At 33.7% G+C, this 25,715-nt stretch overlaps 1 protein-coding gene across 1 annotated transcript in view; it reads right to left on the bottom strand.

The window, feature by feature from the left end:
* Positions 1-18,816, bottom strand: part of LOC143913821 (furin-like protease 1) — a 320,932-nt gene extending 302,116 nt beyond the window's left edge. The window contains exons 1-2 of the mRNA XM_077433837.1: positions 18,668-18,816; positions 10,243-10,878 (exon numbers count right to left, since the gene is read on the bottom strand). Of these exons, the coding sequence (XP_077289963.1) occupies positions 10,243-10,419 (177 nt within the window). The 5' untranslated portion in view covers positions 10,420-10,878; positions 18,668-18,816. The remainder of the gene's footprint in view (positions 1-10,242; positions 10,879-18,667) is intronic.
* Positions 18,817-25,715: the final 6,899 nt, after the last annotated feature.

Here is a 25,715-nt window from a genome sequence, read left to right on the forward strand (position 1 = left end):
CTCTACTAAACGGAAAATTCCGTCGTAAAAACAAACGTTAGGTTTAATGACGGGTACGAGAAGAACTCGGGAAGGAAACGGAGATCGGGTGAAATGATGGGAATTGTGCAATTTTTTACACCTCGTAACGCGCAAACTTAATACGCTTTTAATTCCTCCACTTGGCAAACTCCGACGAGCGTCGATTCGATTATGCTAATGCGAAATTATTGTGTGTGTGTACACACGACGAACCCAGCCGCGTAAAAACATCGGAGGATGATTAAATTCACTCTTGATGATTTTATAATTAGGAAAGTTTTGCTTTGTGTTGGCGCCGATCCGAACGAATTTCGTACACGCACAGCTTGAAACTTTCTACGTCGGCCAAAACCTTGCAGAAGCGACTTTCCCAAAAATATACGAACGTATGTACATACGTCAATTGAGTCATAAAACAAACTGCGAAATGTCTTTATAAAGCCCGACACACATTCAAGGTTTCCGCATGGCAAAAAATGGCTTTAGAACGTAAACTTGGACAAACGAAGAGAATCGCTATTGTTTCTACCGGGTTTAAAGTTTAATGTCTAGAATTTCATCTATTTCTTCCATTGCTTTTTCAAGAATCTAAATCAAACATAAATATGTAAGTGCATATAAGCATTTATATTTAAAAGTCCAATTTTCAGTTCCAAAAAAAATATTTTTGTTTGACCTATATAATTCACGAATTATTATTAATTATTATCAATTATCACTTCTTTTAATTCGATTTGTCGAACATCTTGGAAAAGCAGAATAATCTATTACAGGTCACCAGTATTTTTGGATATTGTTTAACACAAAACATTATATTTAATGTTTTGCGAGATATTTGTCTAAATGAAGAAAAGTGTACTTTTTCCACTTTCAAATATAACGCCTCATATGTATGTACATACATACATACACGTATGTCTGTATGTGATGTTCCTTAGAAAAGTTATTCAGTTTGAAGAATTATTCTTTTAAATGCGTTTAAATTCAAATTTAAGTAACAACTAGATGAATAGGATTTGTATTAACGCGAATGAAAATATCAAGCTAGGACGTTAATATGAGAATTTTATAGTAAATTTGTGAAAAATATAACACATTTTCTCAATTAGAGCCTTGCGGGTGTCCTTTTGTCGATCGTCCTGCAATCTAAACCAATAAAGATTTTAAATTTATATTAAAAATACGTTTAAAAAATCATATATGTTTGAATTTGTATGTAACGCAAATTTCATCCAAAAACCATAGATACAAATTTCATATGAAGATCTAATTAGTAAAAAAATGAATAATCAAAACTTTTTTACATCTATTTTTTCATATACATATATTTCTTGCTGCCAAACGATACATAAAAAATGCATTAAAATAAAAATATCATATTCTACAAAAGTATCCCATCAAACTGGGACGATCGCAAAGGGGGTGTATAAAAATTGATCCCAATTATTCAAAGGGAACATTTTTCCCAACAATAAAAAATGCACACTGAAATAACCAAACCCCCAATACATATGTACATACACACTACATAGAACAAATAGAGTATAAAATTTCGATTAGACAACAATATACAAAACGTTAATCAACCATTACGTCAAACGTAAACACAAATATTGAATATCAACATCATGTACATACATTCATACATACATCAAATTTGGACGTAAAATAGCGGTTCGAAGAAAACGAAAGAATGACCTCGTCTGAATTTATGTATGGTCGTATCACGTTATAACATGATACAATATGTATAATAGATACACGTCAACGCTTCCTTCGTTAACTGTCAATCCGACATATGAAAATCGTGTTTGCGTATCGACTCAAAGCAAATACGTTTTCCGGCGTCGAATTTCCCGCCGACAATATCGACAAGTCGTCTAATTTGCGATTCACGATGACGTCATTCGTTTTTCGCGCCAAATCGAGATAGAGAGGGGAGGGGGGAAGACGTTCGACGTCCCGACACACGGTTTAAATTAAATTTTAAAATGTCAACCTGACTTCTGTAGTCGATTTGTGCACTTGTTCGGAAAACGATCGGAAGTGTGGACGGTTTATTTTATTTAACCGTGTGTCAGTTATAAATCGAATTTTGTCAATCAATCGCGAAATTTTATAAACGTGGAAAATTTAAATATGTACATGGACTTCGAAATCGGTACATGTTACGGTTACGAATGATATCTTATTTGAGAGGACTATGTATGTATGTCCATAGCCAGTGGCGTGCGGTGAAACTCTCTCTCTATTTGTCGTACAGCCTTACTTAATGTGCACGGGCAGGATACAAGAGGAACAGCCCGTTCCTCTTGTATCCTGTTCGCGCATATTAAGTAAGGCTGTACGACAAAAAGAGAGATAATTTTACCGCACGCCACTGGTCCATACGTACAAATATTCGTTTGGACAAAATTTTGACACGAGTAAAATATATTGATGTGAAACAAAATCTGACATAGCAGACAGATATGTATTGTATTCAGTATAATTTTGAATATTAAAGGGACGACTAACACGGATCCGCCAATCATCCTGTGATTTTTCTCAAGGGAGGGTAACGAGATAACTCACGGGTTAACTTATAATTGGAGTGCCATTTTTCTTATCTCATGTTCCTTTTAATTGGAAATATATCTTTTTCGATTGGATCTTATCTGAGCTTTTGGGTAATGAAATTTAGAGATAAAATTTTCTTAAAGATAAGAATTTTTATTCTATAATGTCACTATTCAAGGAAACTTTTTTTATATCAGTATTCGTTTACAACCAGCAATGGTTAACGTTTGACCGTTTGAATGCTGACCAACGCCGATCGGCGTTTTGCCAACAAGTCCTTTCCAGGTAAATTAAAAAAATGTTCGTCATATCGCTAAGAATTTCAGTAACCGATACTAAGTTTCAGTTTGATAGGACTAACGGTGTTCAAAAAATCCCCAAAATACAGACACACATTTTTTTCTAGATCATGAAAACGTGATCAGTGATCGATTCTTAGTTCAAATCAGTCAAAATCTCGAGTTCGAATTTTCGCATGATCACAAAACTTCATCTATTGTTAATAAGTACATAGATAAAGTAAAACGCATTGAACATAGGTCGTGTAATCCGTGTCAATGTTTAGAGTGGTTTACACTGGAATTTCTGAATTTATAACCATAGTAGAATTTCTCGATGGAAATCCCTAACTGCTGAGTATTTTAGATTATGGCTTGGCATTTAGATTGTGAGCATTACATTTTAACAATAACTATGAATATTGAACTAGTTTTGCAAAAATACATTCATTAATAGACTTATTTTGTTTATTTTATATTGTTGCAAGTTATATTAGAGAGTCTAAACACACCTTTACAAAACTAGTGATCTAGGGTTTGTTTGGATTAGCTACAATTTTTATACCTGCTTTCTATTGGATTTCTAAATAATTCTAGTTGGAAATGTTGGCGAGATTTTCAGCGTGACGGGCTTTCAACAGAAAATACGTCAGCATTCAAAGGGCTAATGCTTTTATTTGTGTGCTCACGGATTCTATCCTTGGCCTTATTGCTGGCCAGACCTTGGATATGTGACTCCAAGGTCGATCATTTCCTGTCAGAGTTTACCAATTTATTTGATTTCATTGAAACGGTTCCAACAAATTGGCAACGCTGTCCTATTTCTCACAAAATTCGAGCTCAACGCATCCCGAAATCGCTGATTTATAAAATGCTGCAAATTTGCCCAAAGATGTTTCGCGAGTTTCGAGTTTTTTCAACAGCTCAAAATTCAGCCATTTATAAAAAAAAAATGCAAATTTATCAGACTTTGGCTATATTTATCCATAGATGTAACTATGATGCTCTCTAAAAATTACAAGAAAAGGAAGGGGTTAGCATAAGACGCCTCTTCAGCATCCCACTCTAACATAGAAGAGTCGGTTTGCAACGTTGCATAGCACGTTCAGCTACATACTCTACAGTGCGTAAGGAAGTTTTTACTTCAAAAAATGATTCGACTGAGAAGATTTTCTATAATCACACTTCTTCGTCAGCAGATTACGATCATACAAAATCTTCACACTTCCTGTGACGGGATTTGACACGGACGATTCAAACGCCCACTTCTCAATCAGATCGCGAAATTTACCTAAACTGAATCAAATCTTCGCAGAATACCGTCAAAACGGTGAACACAAATTTGCGAAATTCTTCAAAGGCCCCCCCATTTACGCCAAATGGCCAACTTTACACCTGAGGTAAATTAGAGCTTTTCAATCAATCCGACCGGAAAAATAGTCCAGTGTCTGAAGACAGACATGCAGATACCGAACGAGAATTTGGCACACCGGAGTCACATCGTAAAGGCTTCTCACCGCTAATGCGAACGTCGAATCCTCAATGTATTTTCGTCATACATAGATAAATCCTATTTCGGGGAGCTTTATCCCACTTAATTCCTTAATGCGATCAAATAATACCGGCGTAAAGGATCCGAGTTTCCACACACGGCTCAGTACGTACATACATATGTACTTATATACATATGTAACCGCTTACGTACGAGATGCGTAGTCAAATCGACTATAAGCCTTACTACGAAAATTTCAGTCTCGAAGCTGCTGTCTGTCACACATTCACGTGTTGTAGTACAAAGAAGGAAAAAATTAGTGCACACGTCCCGGTGAGCAAAGTGTCAACACTTGTGTCAGGCTTCCGCAATTTTCGTCGCACGTGTCCCTACCAGTCTGTTTGACAAGTGAAACGTTCATCTTTTTTGTCCATGTCTCTAGTTTGTAAAACGCAAAGTGTGATCTTGCGAAAATTTCTAGCCAGAGTGTCCCCAGAGCGCCATTCGCATCCTAGCCTTATCCCGCATGGGAAATTCGGGTCTCGGTAGAGGTGTCTCGCCGTCAAAGTGTCACAATATATTTATACGCCAAACTCAAATTTATTACAAACATATGTATGTACATACATACGTACGATGAACCCGAATGCACAAATTTTCTCTGGACTTTATCTGTGCGATAATCATTTCGATTGGTTGATTGAAAGTTTCGTTGAAATGGTTAATTTCAAAGCGATTCGATTTGACGAACTACGACAAATTGATACATATGTATGTATATACATACATACATATGTAGGTACATACATTCATATGTGTGTGCATATATGCACTCCCCCATGTTGTATTTCTTCGGAATTTATTTTTAGCATTGTGGTTATGACTTCTGTTTCATGACGTTGCTGGGTACAGATTTTATGTAATATCTCACCTCTAGATTTCTTGTTGTAAAACGTTTCTTAAAAGAGATTTACAAAGGCTTTAATGGGAAGACTTTTCATACTCAATAAACCGAAAAGAAAATTTCGTTTTAGTATACTTGAATCTAATTTTAGCCTGGTCAAAAGTTTAAGCCGTATAAATACATATGTACATATTTATGTATACATTTACAAGATCGTAATTATTGATCATTTTGATATTCAAAATGAATGATCTTTTTTATATTTATGACGAATATTTCTTATATACAACGAACCGCATTTCATCACATGATAAAACAGTAGAAGTATGTAGTCATTAGTTATTTACATATATTAAGGACATACATATATGTAATAGACATGTCCGGTAGTAAAAGATGGAGTAAAAATAAAAATACGTATGAGATTAGGATGGAGTGCATTTGGACGAATGAACGCCGTATTTATTAAATCAAAAAAGCTGTTTTACCCGAAGAAAAAGGTCTTCGATCAAATATGTTTTGCCAGAGATGGCGTATGGATGTGAAACTTGGACACTGAAACCAAGATGCTACACAATGTCCAATGCACTCAAAGAAGTATGGAACGCAAAATATGTGCTAGAACAGGGTATCCGAGAGAATGAAAAAGGGTAAAAGGAAAACTGCAAGGAAGAGGGGTAATCGAAATTAAGAAAATGTGTAGAGTAAGATGGATGAGAGTTGATGAGAAACGAGTGGAAGCGTGTTGGAGAGACCTTCATTCAGGAGTGGATGCTGAATAGTTGTTAATGATGATACTGAAGATATATTACATATAAGCGTACACATATTCAAAACTTTTAAACAGAGATTTTATAATACATATATACTAGTGTTTTTACCCGTCTTTTTTCGGTATTTGTAATATAAACCGCTTAAACATGGCCAATCGAATAGTAAACATTTTATTAAATTTATTTAATTAGTTTTATTTTATTTATAGATTTATTTGAATATTCATTTGTTTTTCTACGAACCAACAAAGTCTTTTTCGAAAATATATATTAGATTCATATTCATACAAACTGTCAATATAACTTATAGGTACAATAAACCAGAGTAATATGTACTATTTAGAGATCACAATAAATTTACAAATGTACATATGAATAAAAAAAAGTTTCAATCAAGGTCTTTATTCAAAATTTTAACGATTTTCTTACATGTCTGCACTTTTCATCTTTACGAAATTCTTACATAATTCCTTTCCTTTATGAATCGACATTCCCTTTACAGATTTCTAGCAACCGGTATGTGCATGCACTTCTACGAATCGAGATAAAATTTATGACATTAATTTACTTGAGAACTTACATCATGCATACATACTTATACATATGTACATACATACATTGAAAAAACCGACTGACTTCTCACTCTCTCGAGAGTGATATTTTCTGCCGGATTTACATTCCTCGAGTGAAAAAAAAACGTTTACAACACAATCGAGCCACTCAACGGTATCATTTACCTGCTCAATGCAGGTACGAACACTCATTTTGCGTAGGCTTTGTGTACACGGCGACCTTGTACAGTTGCATCGACACTGACTGACGTCATAACCACAAATGCATTTTCAAGTATGTATCTTGAGGACATAATGAACACATAATACGACGAGGCTGAACCCAATCCACAACAAGATTCTAAGCTCACCAGTCCCATTACTCTCGGATCAGACTTGCCTAAACGATTGCATAATATCACGTCTAAAATGTAACCTGCTGAGGTATTCCTGTCTCGAGATGTTATGCAGGTTCAGTCAGACGAAGACGATATACATATGTAGATATATCTCACTCATCATCCGACCGTGAATGTCCGCGTCTATTCGCGCTCCTACACATATGTATACATATTTATGTATATACATATGTACATGGTTTAGTTCGACCGGATCCGTTGTCTCGGCAGACCGGTCCAGCGGTTCGACGGCAATGAACATGGCTTAAAAACCTGTTGTTCAATTAACATTTTCGTAGTGGGTCATTCGGGAAGGTGACGCCGACGACGCTGATGTTTCCTGCACGGCGCTATCCGATGCCGATCGCGCGTAATAAATTATTACATTACATACGCGCAATGCGGATGACGCACTTTTGATGATGCGAAAAAATTACGCATTGTTCGATTCTTTTGTTCGGATCACCGACTTCCGACTCGTCCCAAGACAATGACAATGAAATGTGCGCTCAATGAAATATTACAGCGAGCGACTGGAATGAAAATTATGTAATTAGTAATCGGTAAGCATGGTGTGGCTCGTTCGAGATCGATTCTAACTGTATGTATTTTGATTTTGCAGGAAACGAAACACCGAGTGCGTGATTTCGAGACAAAAAACATATTGCAATCATAAAAATAATGTACGTATCAAATGAAAACGTTCAAATTTTTTCGCACTATTTCCACCCACATAAGGTTTACAAATATTGTAACTGGACTGTAGAGTGATCTGATGTAATTTATCAACTTTCGTTTAAACATTTTTCATTCAATGGCATACGTTGCAATGCCACAATAACGCATGCAATTCCCGTTCTCGTTTCCGTTCCCATTTGTCGTAAAAACAGCGAACACATTTAAAATCATTTTATTGTTTGTTTATTTCACCCCAACTAAGCAGGTCGCGACGCGAAAACATTTGAAATTATTGCGTTGCAATGCCACTCATTTCCGTTTTTCCCGTTTCCGTTCCCGCATTTGGATTTTTTTTCACGGGCATGCATACAACAAATCCTGAAAGTTCCATCGTAATCGGTTGAGTGCTTTAGGTGCCTAAACGAGACAGACAAACATACATTCATTTATATTATATAGATTTAGAATTTAAAATTTAAAAAAATTGAGAATTCAAACATGAAACCAATAAAATGTACGCATTTGGAGTAACAGATTTGTCAAATATAAGACCTCTACTCAATTTGACCGAAACATGAGAACACCATTTCAGATCTGCATACATTGTGCATTAATGAGTCACCTTAGTTAGAAATTAAATGTATTATTTATGTATATTATTAAGTAAAAAAATAAATAAATGCGATTTCAAACGCGAAATCAGAGTCCGAGTCCGACTACGACTCCGACTCAACCCAAAAAGCCACGACTCCGACTCCGCATCATATATGTACGTACATAAGTACATACTACGATCAATGGATCACTACGTATTTATAATTAAGTTAAAATTTTATCTTAATAGGACATTAAAAATCGTGTAAAAAGTAATTAAGATTTTGATTAAGAGATTTTGGTGTTACGATAAATTGAAAATTATTCATAAAAAAAGTAAAAACAAAATTAATTCCACATGTCACTAAAAAAAAATTATACAAAAGAATATGTAATTGATATACATATGTATATATTTCTCATTCCAATTTTTAATTATTCATAAGCAAATATGAGAGGATGCCGACTATTATTCCAATCGAACATTCAAATTCACCACTTAATCAAAATAATAATATACCCATATCCGATTCGAAAAATAAAAAAAATAAAATAAATAAATAAAAAAGGCCGTTCAAAATTCACGATCTGTGCCAATGCAAACATTAGATCTTATCAGATCGACCTTACGTCGCTAGTTGGACGAAAACCTTGTATACACACTCGGTGGCAAACACATTGTGTTACGTGCATGTATGTACATACATGCATATGTATACACATATGTACATACATATGTATGAGTACGTATAAAAGCTATGCCAATTATAAATTTAATTATTCTACGAGTATAATATTTGCGCCGAATAATAAGAATACGTATAAAATATACACACATAAGTGCATATACGAGCGAACTACGATAATGAGAATGCCGCTGAAACACAAAAGTGGTTCGCGAGTGAAAAATATGTTTTTATTCATGAACGGTGAGAAAAAAAAATACAGTAGCGTAACTTTTCTAAGATATGTTCTTGTTTGTGAAGCTACATACTTGTACCTACCTACATATGTACATACTAGTAGCCAGGCGGATGTACATACGTACATAGAACAATGATTGGTAGCTGCATTATATTAGATTTGATCGAAAATCGATATATTGGCTCATACTCAGGGCCGCCGAGAGAAATCCCGGGCCCTGGGAAAAATATTTCCGGGTCCTATGACCAACTAAAATTTTAAAAACAGCCCCAACAACAACCCATTTGGAAAAATTATAGAAACTGAATGATGCCGAAATCAAATCATCTAACAAAATTTGTATAACTGAACTATGTACTGTAAAAAATAATAAGACTTACTCGGACCATTTTGATTGACTTTTCAAATTAATTATCATTTGATTTGTTTATAAATATTTGTACTACCAATATTAGGATACATATTTTTTAAGTAATGAAAAAAGCGGGGGGGGGGAGGGTTGTAAAAATTAAACACGGCCCTGGTACTTTCTTATTTAGCACTACACCACTGGTATTGGCTATTAATCGTATCATCAATAAATGCTTGAATCTGATGATTCACGATTCAATGAATCATATTTGATTCTTAAGATTTCCGAATATTTGTGCCAACCGCACAGTACTTTTACACATATGTACATACATACATATTGCAGTTGATAATCGTAAACGATCGTACCAAATTGATTGTGGCTAACGCAACAGCCGAGATAATACTGCAATCTGGTTCGTATTAAGCAAACACTACTGTATATACAGTAGCAAAATTGGCCAGTCGTCTGAGAGCACCAGATATTTCGGTAGCAAAACATGCGAAATTCAATACACAATTGCATAATAATTAAAAAATAAACATTGAACACAAATGACCGACACTGTACGACACGAGACCTTCATCGAGAACCTAAAATAAATAAATCCACTGTGCCAATTTCGATCAAAAACCCTTCAAACAAAAACTACGTATGTATCTCGTACAGTACAGTGTCGCTCATAAATGTTGACCTAGATAAAGAGTGATTAAATTACCTCCTCTAAGTTGACGAATCCGTGGTCGGCAGCCACCTTATCAGCGACGTGTCTTCCTCCTTCGACGTGAACAGCCCAGTAGTGGGTGTAGTGACCGACGGTGGCCACGACCCCCCTTCCCATAAGCAGAACACATCCCAGAGATAGGGCACATAACACCACACTTTGCATGCACATATTGTCAATTTGTTACAGAGTACCTAGTGGTATTATTTAAAAATTATACTAAGAAAATACACGTCGACACGAATAAATATCACACATCCGAAGGGAAATTCACGACGAATCAGCGATCAATTACATACATATACTACATATGTACATACATATAGAATGAAAAAATATTTTCATTGATTTTGAGAATTTAATCTAATTAAATTTATGCTAATAGTAAATTTGTTATAGACGTCCGTACAACTAGATGGGAGATGAGTTTTTTTTTTTGTTTGTTTATCTAAAATATTCAACACCGGGTTAATGTCATTATTGTTTTGAGTCGGCTTAGCTACTTATGGCATCAACTGGGAAAATTTTCTACACTCTCGCGTATTCTATCACTTTTGTTGCCCATAATGACCGACGTCCATGTGACAGCTTGACGCGCTTCAGCTCCATATAATCGTCCCCGGTTATAATCTGAAACGACAAAAGAAAAAAAAACATATGTGAAACAACGAAAAAATTGACAGTTTTCATTTCGCAAAATGGTAATATTATAAACCCGTAAATTTGAGGACGTTGACACGATTAAATACGCAACATATCACACTTTTCCCATCCGGATGACGAGCGTACGGGGGTGTTTTTATCAACCGGAAGTGATAGGTTTTTGCTCGTGCACGCTTGCATTATACTATATGTATAATATGTACACATGTACACACAATATATATACATACATATGTGTCGTATGCGAATTTATCCAGCGCGTCCAGAATCGTACGAGTGGAAAGAGACAGTAAAATTATAAGTGTGATTAATGTTCGAGCACTCAAATTCAGATTGTTATGATGAGTGCGAGTGGACGTTTAAAAGTGATTTAGGTCGTCATATAGTAGTGTTAACGATATACAGATATGTATGTACATATGGAAAGAGTGTTGAATTTGATTCGACTAAATTGACCCAAGTACATAAAGTCGTAAGGTAGGTATAGCATTTGGTTTCATTTAATGTGTAGATTTGACTTTACATTACCGATGTATATACATATGTACTTTTTTTGTATCCTTTACGATACTTCAATGCATTTAATCCAATGAAGTATCATAAAGGATACCGTGGACCCGTGATGGTGAACCTTCGGAACAAAACTCTAATGCTGATTCATCTCTAAATTTATCATAACGATAATGGGGCAGTTAAATAGCCTGTGACATAAGCTATTTAACTGCTCTAATGGCGTTATGATAAGTTGAGAGATAAGTCAATACATACTAGAGAAGAGCACTACTGGCATAAGTTCGCCTTCACCGCCAAAGACCAGCTATCTGTCGCACAATTAATTGAGCAATTTATCGAGACGTACTACATAGTATAGAGTAGAAAATAGGCCTTTCAAGAACAGTTTTCAATTCCGGTATTTATTTATATAAAAATACCTAGAATAAGCGGCATGGCAGGTAGACCCAAGGGGTTTGTCAATAATAATAACAAAAAAATATATAAAACCATAAACTAAAGGATATAAAAAAAAATACAATAAGAATAGACAAAAAAATAAAAACTACCAAAAATACCCATTACGTTAAGAGGTTTAGGATACTAAAAGTTACTTATTAATTTGATAGACAATTCCCGATTTAAACTACTCTAACAATTAAAAAAAGAAAAATTTTATTTTTTTGCAAGAAATATATTTTTCGAGTCTGACCTCTTAGATATTTATAATTTTGATAAGATAGCCTCTCCAATGTTGAGACGAGAAATACCTATGAGAAGTATATTATTTTCTCAATGTGATCTAAAATTATATTTTCTTCGACAAAAATTATCTAAAAGAAATAAAATACAGGGAAAGTGAGCAACGATCTCCACGGCAGATAAATCTGGCGGCAAATTGCTGCATCCGCGATCTTCGCTACATTTAATTATAATAATCAAAGTACATACTAGGGATTGCAATTTACCGTCAAATTCCATAAACCGGTAAACGGTGAATGATTTTTCCTAATACTCGTATACCGGTAAAAAAAAACTTAAGCCTAGATTAAATCATATATTTATATATAATTAAAAATAAATCTCATGTGAATCATGCCATTTAAGTAAATTCGTAATAACAAATCAATTTTATTTTTGATTCTTTAATTGTAACCAATTATGTACATATATATGTATATTTATTTAAATTTTGGACCATTTGAAAGTTTGGATCATAGTTGAAACAGCCGTCTCATCGGGTTTATTTCGATTTGGTTGGTCTGTGTTGCCGGTTAATTAATCAATTTCAAATTGTCACATTAAATACAAATTCCAGACAACTTAACCTACGATACGCCATTTGCATAAATTTCTAATGTAATAATATGACTGCATATGCACTTCATTCGTGATAAAATAGTTTCCGGCAATTACCGATAAAATTTAAAATTTAGCGGCATTTACTGATTTTACCGGTATTTGTTAAAATTTACCGGTATTTATTTATATTTACACGGCGGTTAACCGATATTGCAATCCCTAGTATATACGCAGTTTGTTTTATTTTTTTTAATAACATTTTGTATACGTTTTGAACAGCTTTTGTCTACCTACACATACATAAATACATACGTACCATATAGTACACAATTGAGTGTTTTTAAAATAGTAATAGCTGCGAAATGAAAAATAGTAATTTCAAGTACACGCCACCGAGCTAACTGCGGTCGAAGTGAATCGTTAAAAAGCCTAGAAATTATACCCAAGTGTACCGACCGTTAATTGAGTGAAAATAAAAACGCGTAATCGTGCAAAATGAGCGTTCGCGTTTCTTAGAAGTAAACGACTAATTATACAACCGCGTTGTATTATACAATTGTATGAACGCGAGTGTGGATACACGCTTGCTCACAAAGTATACACACCTACATATGTATGCATGCACATACATAGAGCTATTTCGCTGAAAAAACATGATAAAGCTATTGAACAAACAAGCCGGTTCGAAAAAGATGGAAAAACAAGTGTACAAACAAGAAGAAAAAATGTTCCATCGGGTTATTCCTGAAATTAAATACAATACACCGAAGGCGGTCGATTATATATTAGACACACTGTTTCGCATTTCTTCTTTTTTTTTTTTTTGAGGTATGCCTACACACACACATTAGATAAGCGATTTTTATTTTTATATTTAATAAATATAAATAGTGACAATGGTGCAATTCGATGGCACGACACTAATTTCTCGTCCGGTTTATATAATACATATGTATATACTTATTTGGGTATACATACATACAATCACGTTATCTAAACAAATGCGACTACTGACAGCAATTGATATGTATGTAACATAAATGCTGATTACTGATTGCTAAACAAAATAAATAAGACCGAGATTGGAGGTCGGCAGCCGTGCCACTAAATCGATTAAATAGTCATTAATATCAAGTTTTATAGAAAAACTAGTGTTGCGCCCGTTGATATTTCAACACGGGTGGTTTTGGAAAGGAATTGATACATGAACCACACCATAGGTTATTGTCGCTAGCGGTTTCAGCATGCACAGCCCTTGCGGTCAATTCTCATTTCCCCTTTACTGCCCCCTCATTCTATCCAAGCACGCTCGCTCAGCCGTCCACGTACAAATGATCCGTCAGGCATTCTTATCAACTTCAAATGATTGCAATACTTATTATTTGAAATGTCCATAAAAAACAAATATAGTACAATCATGCATCCCTTTCGTATTTATATATAACTAGTGTGGTGTCCGATGAAATATCATCGCATGGGTTATGGCATATTAAGTTATTTAATAAAATTAAAATAAATATGTCGTTCCTGTTTTCGATTCGCATGCGGTCGTGTTTTTTTCAAATACCTTTTAAATATATTTATATTTAATTGTTTAATATGAAAACAATGGTAAAAACTACCTACCTACCTACATGTAAACAATATAACACACCAATAGAAAAATTAATTAATTAATTAATTAAATAAATTTCCAATAGATGGCGCTGAATGCTCAGCGACTTATAAGCCTAGAGGAAACATTGGTAGCAAACAGTATATATAGAAGTTTTTTGTTGATCTGTTATTATGTACGTATTATATTCGTACGTTTTGTTGGGAGTATTTTCAAATACATATTTCGAATCGAAACTACTATTATAGTACGGCGAGCGTTATCTCACACAGACACAAATAATAGCGCTATTATATATACATATATGATATATACATACATACATACATACATATATATTATGACTTATTTAACTAATAAATATGTACGTTTTAAAGTTTAAAACTAAGAGTATGCAGTCGTATTTGGAACACAAATACATATATACATACATACATACATGTATGTATATGTATGTAGATGCCATGCAAAATAAAATTGAAATAGTTCTTTAATTAAAATTAAAAACATAAAAAATCGTATGCATAGTAATTATTAAAGCATATAATTTACTATACATTTTTTTAAATAATTCATTACATTTGCAATTAAAGTGAAATTTTCGAGATATTCACATAACGCGAGGCAATTCATTATTCGGTTTAAAACATAATAATTCATATTAAGAAAAACTGGTTAATTAACGCATAGTATATATAGACACATACACTTACATAATAACCAATTTATGTCAAATATAAAATCATATATATATATTAAAATCGCAAATGTATAATTATATCAACAATTAATTATTTGTAGTTGCAATAAACGCTGATTAATACCAAGTATGAATAACATACTATACCGAAACACACTTGTATAATTGTTTTATCGATTAATCAGTATTTAAATGTTTTGCAATATGCATACACGTACATATAAATATATGGAGATACAAATGATATAATATACGGAATAAGCACTCTGTGTAATTGTTATATAATTGCAGGGCAATTTAATCATTATTAAATACATACATAGGTTGTGAATCAATTCGTACAAAATTAAGATCATACATATAATATTATACCTACGTATGTGCATACATGATATGACAGGGGAAGTTGGGGGATGAAACTATAAAAAGGTGTGGGATGAGATGGATGAGAGTTGCCCGAAGCAGAGACAAATGGAAGCGTGTTGGAGAGGCCTTCGTCCAGCGGAGGATTGCGAATAGCTGTAAATGTTGATAATATTGAATTCGGAAATAAGAAAAATGGACGGGTTTAGATGTATGAGATTTGCGCAAAACAGAGACAAATGGAAGCGTGTTGAAGAGGCCTTCATCCAGTAGTGGAAGGGAATGGCTGTAATGTCTTCGACGGTGGAGTTTCCATTTCCCTAGAAAAAGGTTTAACTATTGTATGTCCCTTAATTTTTTTTAAATATATACATACATATAAGGATATATGTACATACATACATATGTATTTACATTGAATTATTTTTTTGTTATGCATTTATAAACCAAATAATATTTTTTATTTAAATTTCATTGATTTTTTTTTAGAGCTATGTACATATGTACTACACGACCGTCATAAACTGTCAATTGATTGATGAATCAATTCTTATTATTATCATTTGTTATTTAACCCTTTCCATTAATTTTTTTTTTGTGTAGGGGTGGTAGGCCTAGCTCCTAATTAATTTCGTGCGTTTTTCAGGATTCATACTCAAAATTTAAAATGAAAATAAAACGCATTTTTATCAGTTTTTTGTTTGCAACAAAAAACTTATACAACGTACATAAGAGTTTATATTATTTTAGAAATAATACATCACATATCGAAAAACGGCCAACAAACATCGAAAATCAATAGGGAAGCAGTAGTGTCTTGCAAATTCGTGATTTTTATATGAATAATAGTGTATATGGAATATGCATAATATAATAAATTGCAAAAATAATTAATCGAACACAATACATGGTATATAAACGAGTTTAAAGTTTTGGCGACTCAGTGACGACATACGAGTGGAACGCAAAATCCGTTTTGCGACTCAGCGGCGACATACGAGTTGAAAAGGTTAATATTATTATTAAATGTACAAATAGTGCCGTTTATTGTTCAATTGTTGTAAATGCTTTGTAAAAAGGGTTCGGCAAACCTTTAACAATGCATTTACAACATTTGAACAATAAACGGCTCCCTCAGGGTCCGGGCTTTAATTATTATCATTATATTATATTTATATATGTACATATATTATTTATTTATACATTATTTATATGGACGACAGAGATTGTACATACATACTATTCTCTCTATCGTCTGGAAAATTATCATTTTTATTTTTAAAAAGATTTAAATTTTTTTTTTATTTCCTAGAATGTAATTAATCTCCAACCGATACGAAAACATAAAAAAATGATTATTTTTAAAGCATTTCATTTTCAAGTATTTCTTATACGTTGTATAAAAATAACTCGAGAACAATAAACAATTTAACAATTTACAATACATAAGCACCAATCAAACAAATGCTATACGAATTTTGTCGGTATTTCAATTTTTAAAAAATAAACACGATATAAATCAATTATTAAGTCAAAAATATTGCAATCAATACACCAGTTAACTTGAAATACATCCAATTATCACACATACTTCGATATATTATACATAACTGGCATACATTGTAAGAATACTATTCAAAATAAAAGCACAATACACAATTGCATAAATATTGGGGCTGTGGAGTTGTTAAAAAATTCCGATCTTTTTAACGACTCCGATTCCGACAAATTTACCACAATCCAAATTTTTTCTATTGTGTTAATTTTCGAATACCTCTTGAAGACTAATTAATACAGGGCACCGCATATACATATGTACATATTGTGAGCTGATTTAAATTTATCGATTTATCAAATATCAGACCTCTCCTTAATTTGACCTAAGCATAATATAATATAAACCTTGTAATAAAAAGATAAAAGCTCTGTGCCCCAGATATGCATACATCGAGTATTATGAGTCATTCTTAGTTATTAATTCAACATTCACACACATTAACCCTTTGAATGCTGAGCAACGCCGATCGGCGTTTTGCCAACAAGTCCATGGACCTGAAAAACGCCGATAGGCGTTGTATTTTGAGCATGTACAAAGTAAACAAGAACACTACCCACTAAGCCTTTCCAGGAAGCATTGAACATGGGTCGTATAATCCGGGTCATTAATTTGTCAACGTTTAATAAGACTGGTTTACACCGGAATTTGAGAATGTATACCCAAAACAGATTTTCCCGATGGAAATCTCTAACTGCTGAGTATTTTAGATTGTGGCTTGGCATTTAGATTGTGAGCATTACATTTTATCAACAATGAAGAAGATGGAACTAGTTTTGGAAAAATACATTCATTAATAGACTTCTTTTGTTTATTTTATATTGTTGCAAGATATATTAGAGAGTCTAAACACACTTTAACAAAACTCGAAATCCTAGGTGGTAGTCATTTAGGGTTTGTTTGGATTAGCTACAATTTTTATACCTATTGTATTTCTAAATAATTCTAGTTGGAAATGTTGGTGAAATTTTCAGCGTGGCGGGCTTTCAACAGAAAAGACATCAGCACTCAAAGGGCTAAGTAAAAAAAAGTCGAAGTCGATAGCATTTTCAACAATCCTACATAAAACGTCAAAAGTAGGGCAATAAATATTAAATAATAAATAAAAAATACCATTCGAAATTTCAACACACTTTTCACGCACGAAATAAAAGAACTACTGAAGAAAGAAAAAAAAAACAATTGAAAAATAAAACAAATAATTTTCATTCAAAATTTAAATATCCATTCATCCGATTACGTATTCGACTATGAATTGCGCGCGCTTCTCAAAACCACCACTCACACACAAACACAGCTTCCCAACTTTTAAATAAGATTCCGCTTCAACACCTGTCACTGTCATACTGACACAAACGCACACACACACATATGATTTTGACACATTTTACACGCCGGAACACGTTGACGCGTTACTACAGCTGTTCGTATTTACAATCCACACAGCGATGTGGCGCTGCACACGTACAAACTCTGTATTGTTGCACGCGATTAACGACCGCAAACACACGGACGCGGGACACACTAAGATGCAGATTCGCATATGTATATATCATATATTATATTTCGGCGATCGAGATCGTGTGTACGGCGTGAAAAACGGCCAGGTTTTTTTTTCTTCTTCATCTCGGTTCTACCTACAGAGTGAACGACCTCTGGGATTCTGGTTTTCGGGGTGTGGGGGGTTGGGTGAGGTTCGATGGGGTTTTTCCGCGGGGGGAAAACTCACGTCGAGGGCAGAGTCCCTGCGGTTTGGTGGGTGGGGTGTTCGGGTCGGAGCTGCACGTGCTGATTCGTGCAGAAATACGGTATAGTACGTTCGCACGTAACGGCTGCCGGGGCCGCACTGGCGGCTGCTTAGCCAGTAAACACGCCTCTGTCAAACGGGACGCGCCCCTCTCCTCTGCCAACACACACACACACACACACACACAGACGGAAGCTCTAGATGAGGTGGCTGTGTGTTTGTGTGTGTGTGTTGCTTTTATGCACCGGCGCGTTTGCATTCGATCTTGTGTGGTCGGATGCTGCGTGTGTTTGGGGTGCAAGTTTTTTGATTTTGATTTTTAAATATGTTCATATTTATTTATATTTAGGTCAAACTGTCACATAGCCCTATATGCAGATGATACAGCTTGCTTCACAAGTAGCAAAAAACCAGACACTATTCTTAAAAATCTTGAATTTGCAATTAAAACAATGACTGAACACTTCACTAAGTGGAAAATTCAAATTAATCAAACCAACACAGACGCCATATTCTTTAGTGTTAGAAAACATAAGCCAAGTTCAGATCTGAAAATCCCCTCTGTAGAAAGTCTGAAATGGCAGTCAGTAATAAAATATTTAGGAGTAACGTTTGATAAAAGAATGAGATGGGCACCTCACATTGAGGCAGCGAAATGCAAGGCGATGCGGGGTATATCCTCAATATATCCAATATTTAATCGCCATAGTTCTTTATCAACGCTAAATAAAATAAAATTATATCGCGCGCTCATATTACCATTATTAACCTATGCTTCACCTGTATGGAATAACGCCTCGAATACTAACCTTTCCAAGCTCCAAGTAATACAAAATAAATCCCTTAAAATAATTTATAATACGCCCATATATACTAACCTGAAAAAACTGCATGCTATATATAATATTCCGTTTGTTACAGACATTACTAACAAACTAACCAGTAGATTCTATGAAAGAATCACTAATAACCATACTAACACACTTGTGAAGAGTCTCGGTGATTACAACAAAATGTCTATACCCTTCAGGTATAAACACAGATTACCTAAACACAATCAGCTTTAGGTCATCGACTTTAGATAGTCTTTAATTAATATTATGTATTAGATGTATTATGAACATTTATAAGGATTGTAAATAGGTTTTTGAGCTCTTTTTCCTATTATGCTTTAGATTAACATTAGAATAATATAATACTGTGATTACTAACCAAATTAAATTAAAATTGTAAAATAGAAAATGATCAGTAGATCAGTAGCTATTAAAATAGATATAAGATGTATTGTGAACATAATTTCGTAATAATAAAAAGCATTTAAAAATCAAAATCAAAATATTTAGGTCAAATAAACACTGTTCGACACGAAAAATGGTTCAGAGACGAGATATGACTTTTCTTATAGATCTATGCCCAGTGAACACGAATCTGGTAATAAAAAATGTTGATTGGCTCGAGATTCGGATATATGTGTTTTTTAAATCGCGCTATTTTTCTATATCTTGGTGTTGTTCGATCGATGTCTCAAAATCTGACAATTTTCTGTTCAAAATGAATATTGGAATTTATAGTTGGGTTTTTTATCTTTCATTTGTTTAGCTCGTGCAGCGTAAGCTGGCACGTACCAAAACAAACACGTATATTGTGTCCGTGAAGATATGAATTAGATTTTTTGTATCTGTTTTCTAGGATAATTAGTTGGTCCCTTTCATACGCACCCACTTACCGAGCATGACAGAAACAATAATTATCTTTTGTATTGCTCAAAGTGTGCACTACAGGGTGATTTTTTCCAGTTTCACTGGTCAGTCACCGATCAACCCCCACAAACTGACGTGACGCGTTCTTATATTGTTTGCTTATTGGTTAATTGGAGTTAGTTCATTAGAATTAGTGGATATATGATAATAAAATGCTTTGTAATAAAATTGGATCTGGGAAAACACTAACGGGACAATCTCGCGAAATTGTGTATAATGTTTTCAACTATTTCATGCATCGTATAGTGAATAGTGAAAGTGACGAAAGAAATAGTTTTATGAAAAATTTATATGCTTCAACTGCGGAAGCGACTGGTGTTTCTAAAAGAAGTGTTCAGCGAATTGTTTGTGAAGTACGAAATCAATTTGTGGTGGCTAATAAACCGCCAACATCGCAATCTTCAATATCGGAGCCATCAACGACACAACCTATATCTTCAGAGTCATCAGATCCAGCAGCATCCACATCTTCATCGACTGTGCGAGTTGTTTTAAGGACACCGGGCAAAAATCGTGTAAGGTTATCAAAAATAACTACAGTGGATAGTTTTGATCAAGAGGTCATCAGGCGAACTATCTACGATTTTCATCTAGTTCATAGGACATTTCCGACCCTACAAAAGTTATTAGAAGTTTTGAAAGATAGTTTAAAATTTAAAGGTGCAATTTATTCGTTAAGAGTTATCGTTCGTAGGCTAGGTTTCAAATGGAGAAAGATGAAAAATAATAAACAAATACTTATTGAAAAAAGTGTAATTCGACTGAAGAGATCCATATATCTTTCCAAATTAGAAGAGTATAGATTGTAAGGCCGCCCTATAGTTTACACGGATGAATCCTATATAAATAGCTCACATACGATGCCAAAATCATGGTCCGATGAAACTAGCAAAGGTTGCAGAGTACCGATTTATAAGGGTAATATGCTAATAATGTTCTGAAAAAGGATTTATTCCAAATGCAAAATATATAAATATTAGCGTGTTTCTTTCAACAGACTGTATATGAAAAATGCATTTGTGTGAGTACTGTGCACGCGCCTTCTGTAGCTAATATACATACCTATAGTACTTTTCAGCTTTCAAATCTCTCTAATTAGTCGTCCAATTCAAATCAAAAGTCAAAAGTACGTATTTTCATTTGGGATTTTTTCCCACTGTTAATACTATTTTATATTGAGTATAAATAAAATATATTTATATGAGTATCATATAAACCGATTAAACATGGTTAATCTTATAGTAAAAATCAATTTGTACTTTATTAAAAGAATCGAAAAAAAAATAGTATCGAAGGACAGCCAATCAAAAATGAATGGGTTTTTTTAATATAAAAGTGAACCGGATCTGAGAAAATAATCCTGATCGGGAACTGAAACAGGAATCTGTATCCGGAACTGAAAAAATATTCCGGATCCGGAATTGAAATAGGGATTGGGAACCGGAACTGAAAGAGATTTCGGGATCCGGAACTGAAACAGTAATCCGAATAAGGAACTGAAACAGGAATCTGGATCTGGAACTGAAAAAGGAATTGGGATCCGGAACTGAAACAGGCATCGGGATCCGGAACTGAAACAGAAATCTGGATCCGGAATTGAAACAGGAATCCGGAACAAGAACTGAAACAGGAATTTGGATCTGGAACTGAAAAAGGAATCGGGATCCGGAATTGAAAAAGGCATCCGGATTCGGAACTGAAACAGTTATGGAGATCCGGAACTGAAATAGTTATCGGGATTCGAAACTGAAACAAATTGGGATCCGGAACCTAAACAGTAATTGGAATCTGGAATTGAAACAGTAATCGGGATCCAGAACGGAAACAGCAATCGGGATCCGAAAGTGAAACAGTAAGCGAAATCCGGAATTGAATGAGGCATCCGGATCTAAGCAAACTTTTACAAAATTCTAAATTCTCGGTGGTAGCTATATAGGGTAGTGATCTAGGGTTTGTTTGGATTATCTTCAATTTGTATACCTGGTTTCTATTGAAATTCTATATAATTACGTTTTTAATATTATGGAATTCGTCTACCTATGGCATATGCCTCTTGTATCTAAACTTTTTTAATGATTGTAATTCAATTTTATTTGCATCGTACATATAATATTCATTTTATATGCTATCATTAGTTTCAAATTTTTGCCTGCCCCCTTTTTTAATTATTTAATTAATTCTTAATTTTGTGCTCTTCATTAATTGTCTAGGAAGGCTCATTGGGATCTACCTGTCAGGCCTTCCTAGTATATATCTATGTAAAAAATAAAAATAAAATGAATAAATTATGCCTGAAAAGAAGAAAACATTCAGAAATTTTTATTTTGAAGTCTAAATTATCTACATTTGAAATGTTATGTCTAAACAATACAACTTAAATTTCTTCCGGTCATTATGCAGATGAAGTTTAGGAAAAAACAGTATTTTTTGATAAATTTCAATTTTAAAATTACTTTGCCTAGTTTTTTTTTATTTCTGTTTTCACAATATACACAATCTATTTTCTTAATAATTATACTGTAGTTACGATCCTTATTAAATATTAACGCCAAGAATTTTTCTTGTGAATTCGTTTGAAGATTTATTATTTTTCAACTGCGCACGCACATTAATACGGGAGGAAAAGCCTGTTCCTCTTGTTCCTGTTGTATCCTGCTCGCGCAAATTAAGTGAGTATGTACCGTTTACCATGCACTATTTTTTTTTTTGATCTTTCGACTTAAGATCTTTCGATTTTCGATCTTTGCCTTCCGATATTTGCGTTTTCTGTCATTTAATATTCTGTCTCGTCACGGAGACCGGTTTGTATATGCCACAAAATTAGTTATAATGTACAATTATTTCATTCAATTTTTATATATTTTATTTTTACAATTCTTAGATTCTTAGAATCTTTGAATTCTTAGAATTCTAAAATCAATTGTGGATTAAGCGAACGTCTACAATAAAATCGTGCGTCGCCCGGTACAATATTTTAACTAAATGCCAGCAATGTATACCAGAGGTGACCAATTTTATTTGATACTTATTGTACAAATTCAGATTTTTAAATTTATCATCACTTTACTATGTAGCTGAATTAAGATGAAGAGGACACCCGAAGTACCTAAACAATAAATTGTTGTATTTTTTTTACTTATATACTACCCATATATACATACCTATCTACAAAAAAATGTATATTTTTATTATATGTTGATAGCAGGTCAAATTTATGTGCCTATTTGGATATTTCTTTTTTAGGGCAGGTATGTTTTCGACTTTCGGAAATTTCTCCAGTGAGTCCTTCTTAATTATCAATATATAACGTGTTATATAAACATTATTTGTTTAAGTGGTTCAGAATATGAATTAAAAATGATACAGTTAAATTGTCAAATCTTGGTAATTTATACAATGACTTGTTATTTTGCATGTTACAGTCAAAATTTATTTTCAGGTATAGATCAATCATATTGGTATACAATGTAACTATTAAATTATAACGCTAAAAGTGCAAATACACATTCAACAATGTGCGCCAGTTGTACTATAATATCATTGACATTCGAGTTTTGACAGTTCTGATGTTTTTGCGAATAATTTAGAATTCAAAAATGCGTTAATATTTGCAAGGTATTACGAATTATGGTAAATAGTATGGCATTACGATAAATCTAAAAACGTGATCAATAAGAAGAGAAATGTAGTAAAAACCTTTAAAAATGTGACTTTCCAACTCAATTTACTAGTCGAGTGATGTTTTCGCGAAAACCTAACCTCACCATATAACCTGGTACCGAATTTATAGTTAAGGTATATTTTCAGTTGTATTATATTTTGACCAGTTGGAATGTAATTAGCCATATGAATCAATTTACGTGGGTTTGACGCAATAAATTCCAAATTTCCAACTTGTCAAAATATATTACAACTGAAAGATACATTTCAACTGTAACATACGCACCAACTAAAAGCTCACATCAAAGTACACATCGCTATATTACATGTGTACACGCGATAATGCGTGCATTGACTAGTCAATGTACGTCGTAATGTCGTCATCCTTTAATGTAGACTCTACATTAACTAGTCAAAGTATCCATAGCATATTGAGTGCATACGGTAAATGATCAGATTTGACAATTTATACGTTGACAAGTTGGTTTATTCACTATCGTAGTCTACACACACATACATATATGTAAGTCCAAACAAATTTATTAAATGCATAGTTGATGTATGCGTATTTAACCTTTGAAGGACGGGGCGTCGAGATCGACCGAGTGCCCCGAACCGGGGTCGAGTAAGACCCCAGTATTTTAAAATTAAAATACAGCTTTTCTCAATACAAATGGGTTCAATATACATATATCTTATTAATCATTTTATACATCGACATAAAAAGTTTTAGTCCTATAGCATGTTTTTGACTACTTTAGTCCTATAGCATGTTAAAAAATAACGACAAGCATCAACAGGCAAACGCACATAGGTAAGGCCAACAGGCGACTGCATGACTCAATAGCCACGCGCCAAAAGCGACGAAATCAAAAGCTTATGAAAATATAGCTCTCTTTCTTTCGCATTGATTCATCGATCAACAAGAATATGCAAGCGAACAGTCAAAAACATGACTTATCGCTACCGTCTTTAAATCATACTTGAACATAGAAATGTACTTTTTTACGTTGTACCCCTTTTCTAAATCATAAAAAAACTATTAAAATAAATTTCTTGTATTTCATTCTAGGAATACAAGAAATATAGGGTGTATAGTTTTGTAAACCACATAGTTATTACGAAAAACGTAAAAATTGGGGCACTTGCATACCCCACTTCGGTGAGGGAGGGCTAATTATACCGCCATTATTCAGTTCGGCTTTCAATCGTGTCAGTTCTAATAGCTTGAGTGCCATATAATAAGAATATACCTTTTTCAATTTCTATAAATGTACGTATCACTATATACAAACATTAATGTTGTTTTTTATATGTAGTGTCAAAAAGCTTTAAATTCACTCTGTCCTTTCCTACATAAAGCAAATATGGGCAATGTACACTTGAAAATGTCACCAAAGTAATATATACAAAAAATGTAACGACCTGCATATGAATATGTTTTTCTACATTTCAAAGTTCAGTATTCTACACATATAACTGTATAGACAGCAAAAGTTCATTTTGCATTTAACCCTTCTGTAACTATGTAAGAAGGGTCTTTTGTATGAGCGAATGTGTCTCCCCTGGGACCTTATGCGTGACCTACTAGCGAAAATATCTACCTGGTA

The sequence above is a fragment of the Arctopsyche grandis genome, chromosome 6 (assembly GCF_051622035.1).
Source record: "Arctopsyche grandis isolate Sample6627 chromosome 6, ASM5162203v2, whole genome shotgun sequence".
NCBI lineage: Eukaryota > Metazoa > Arthropoda > Insecta > Trichoptera > Hydropsychidae > Arctopsyche > Arctopsyche grandis.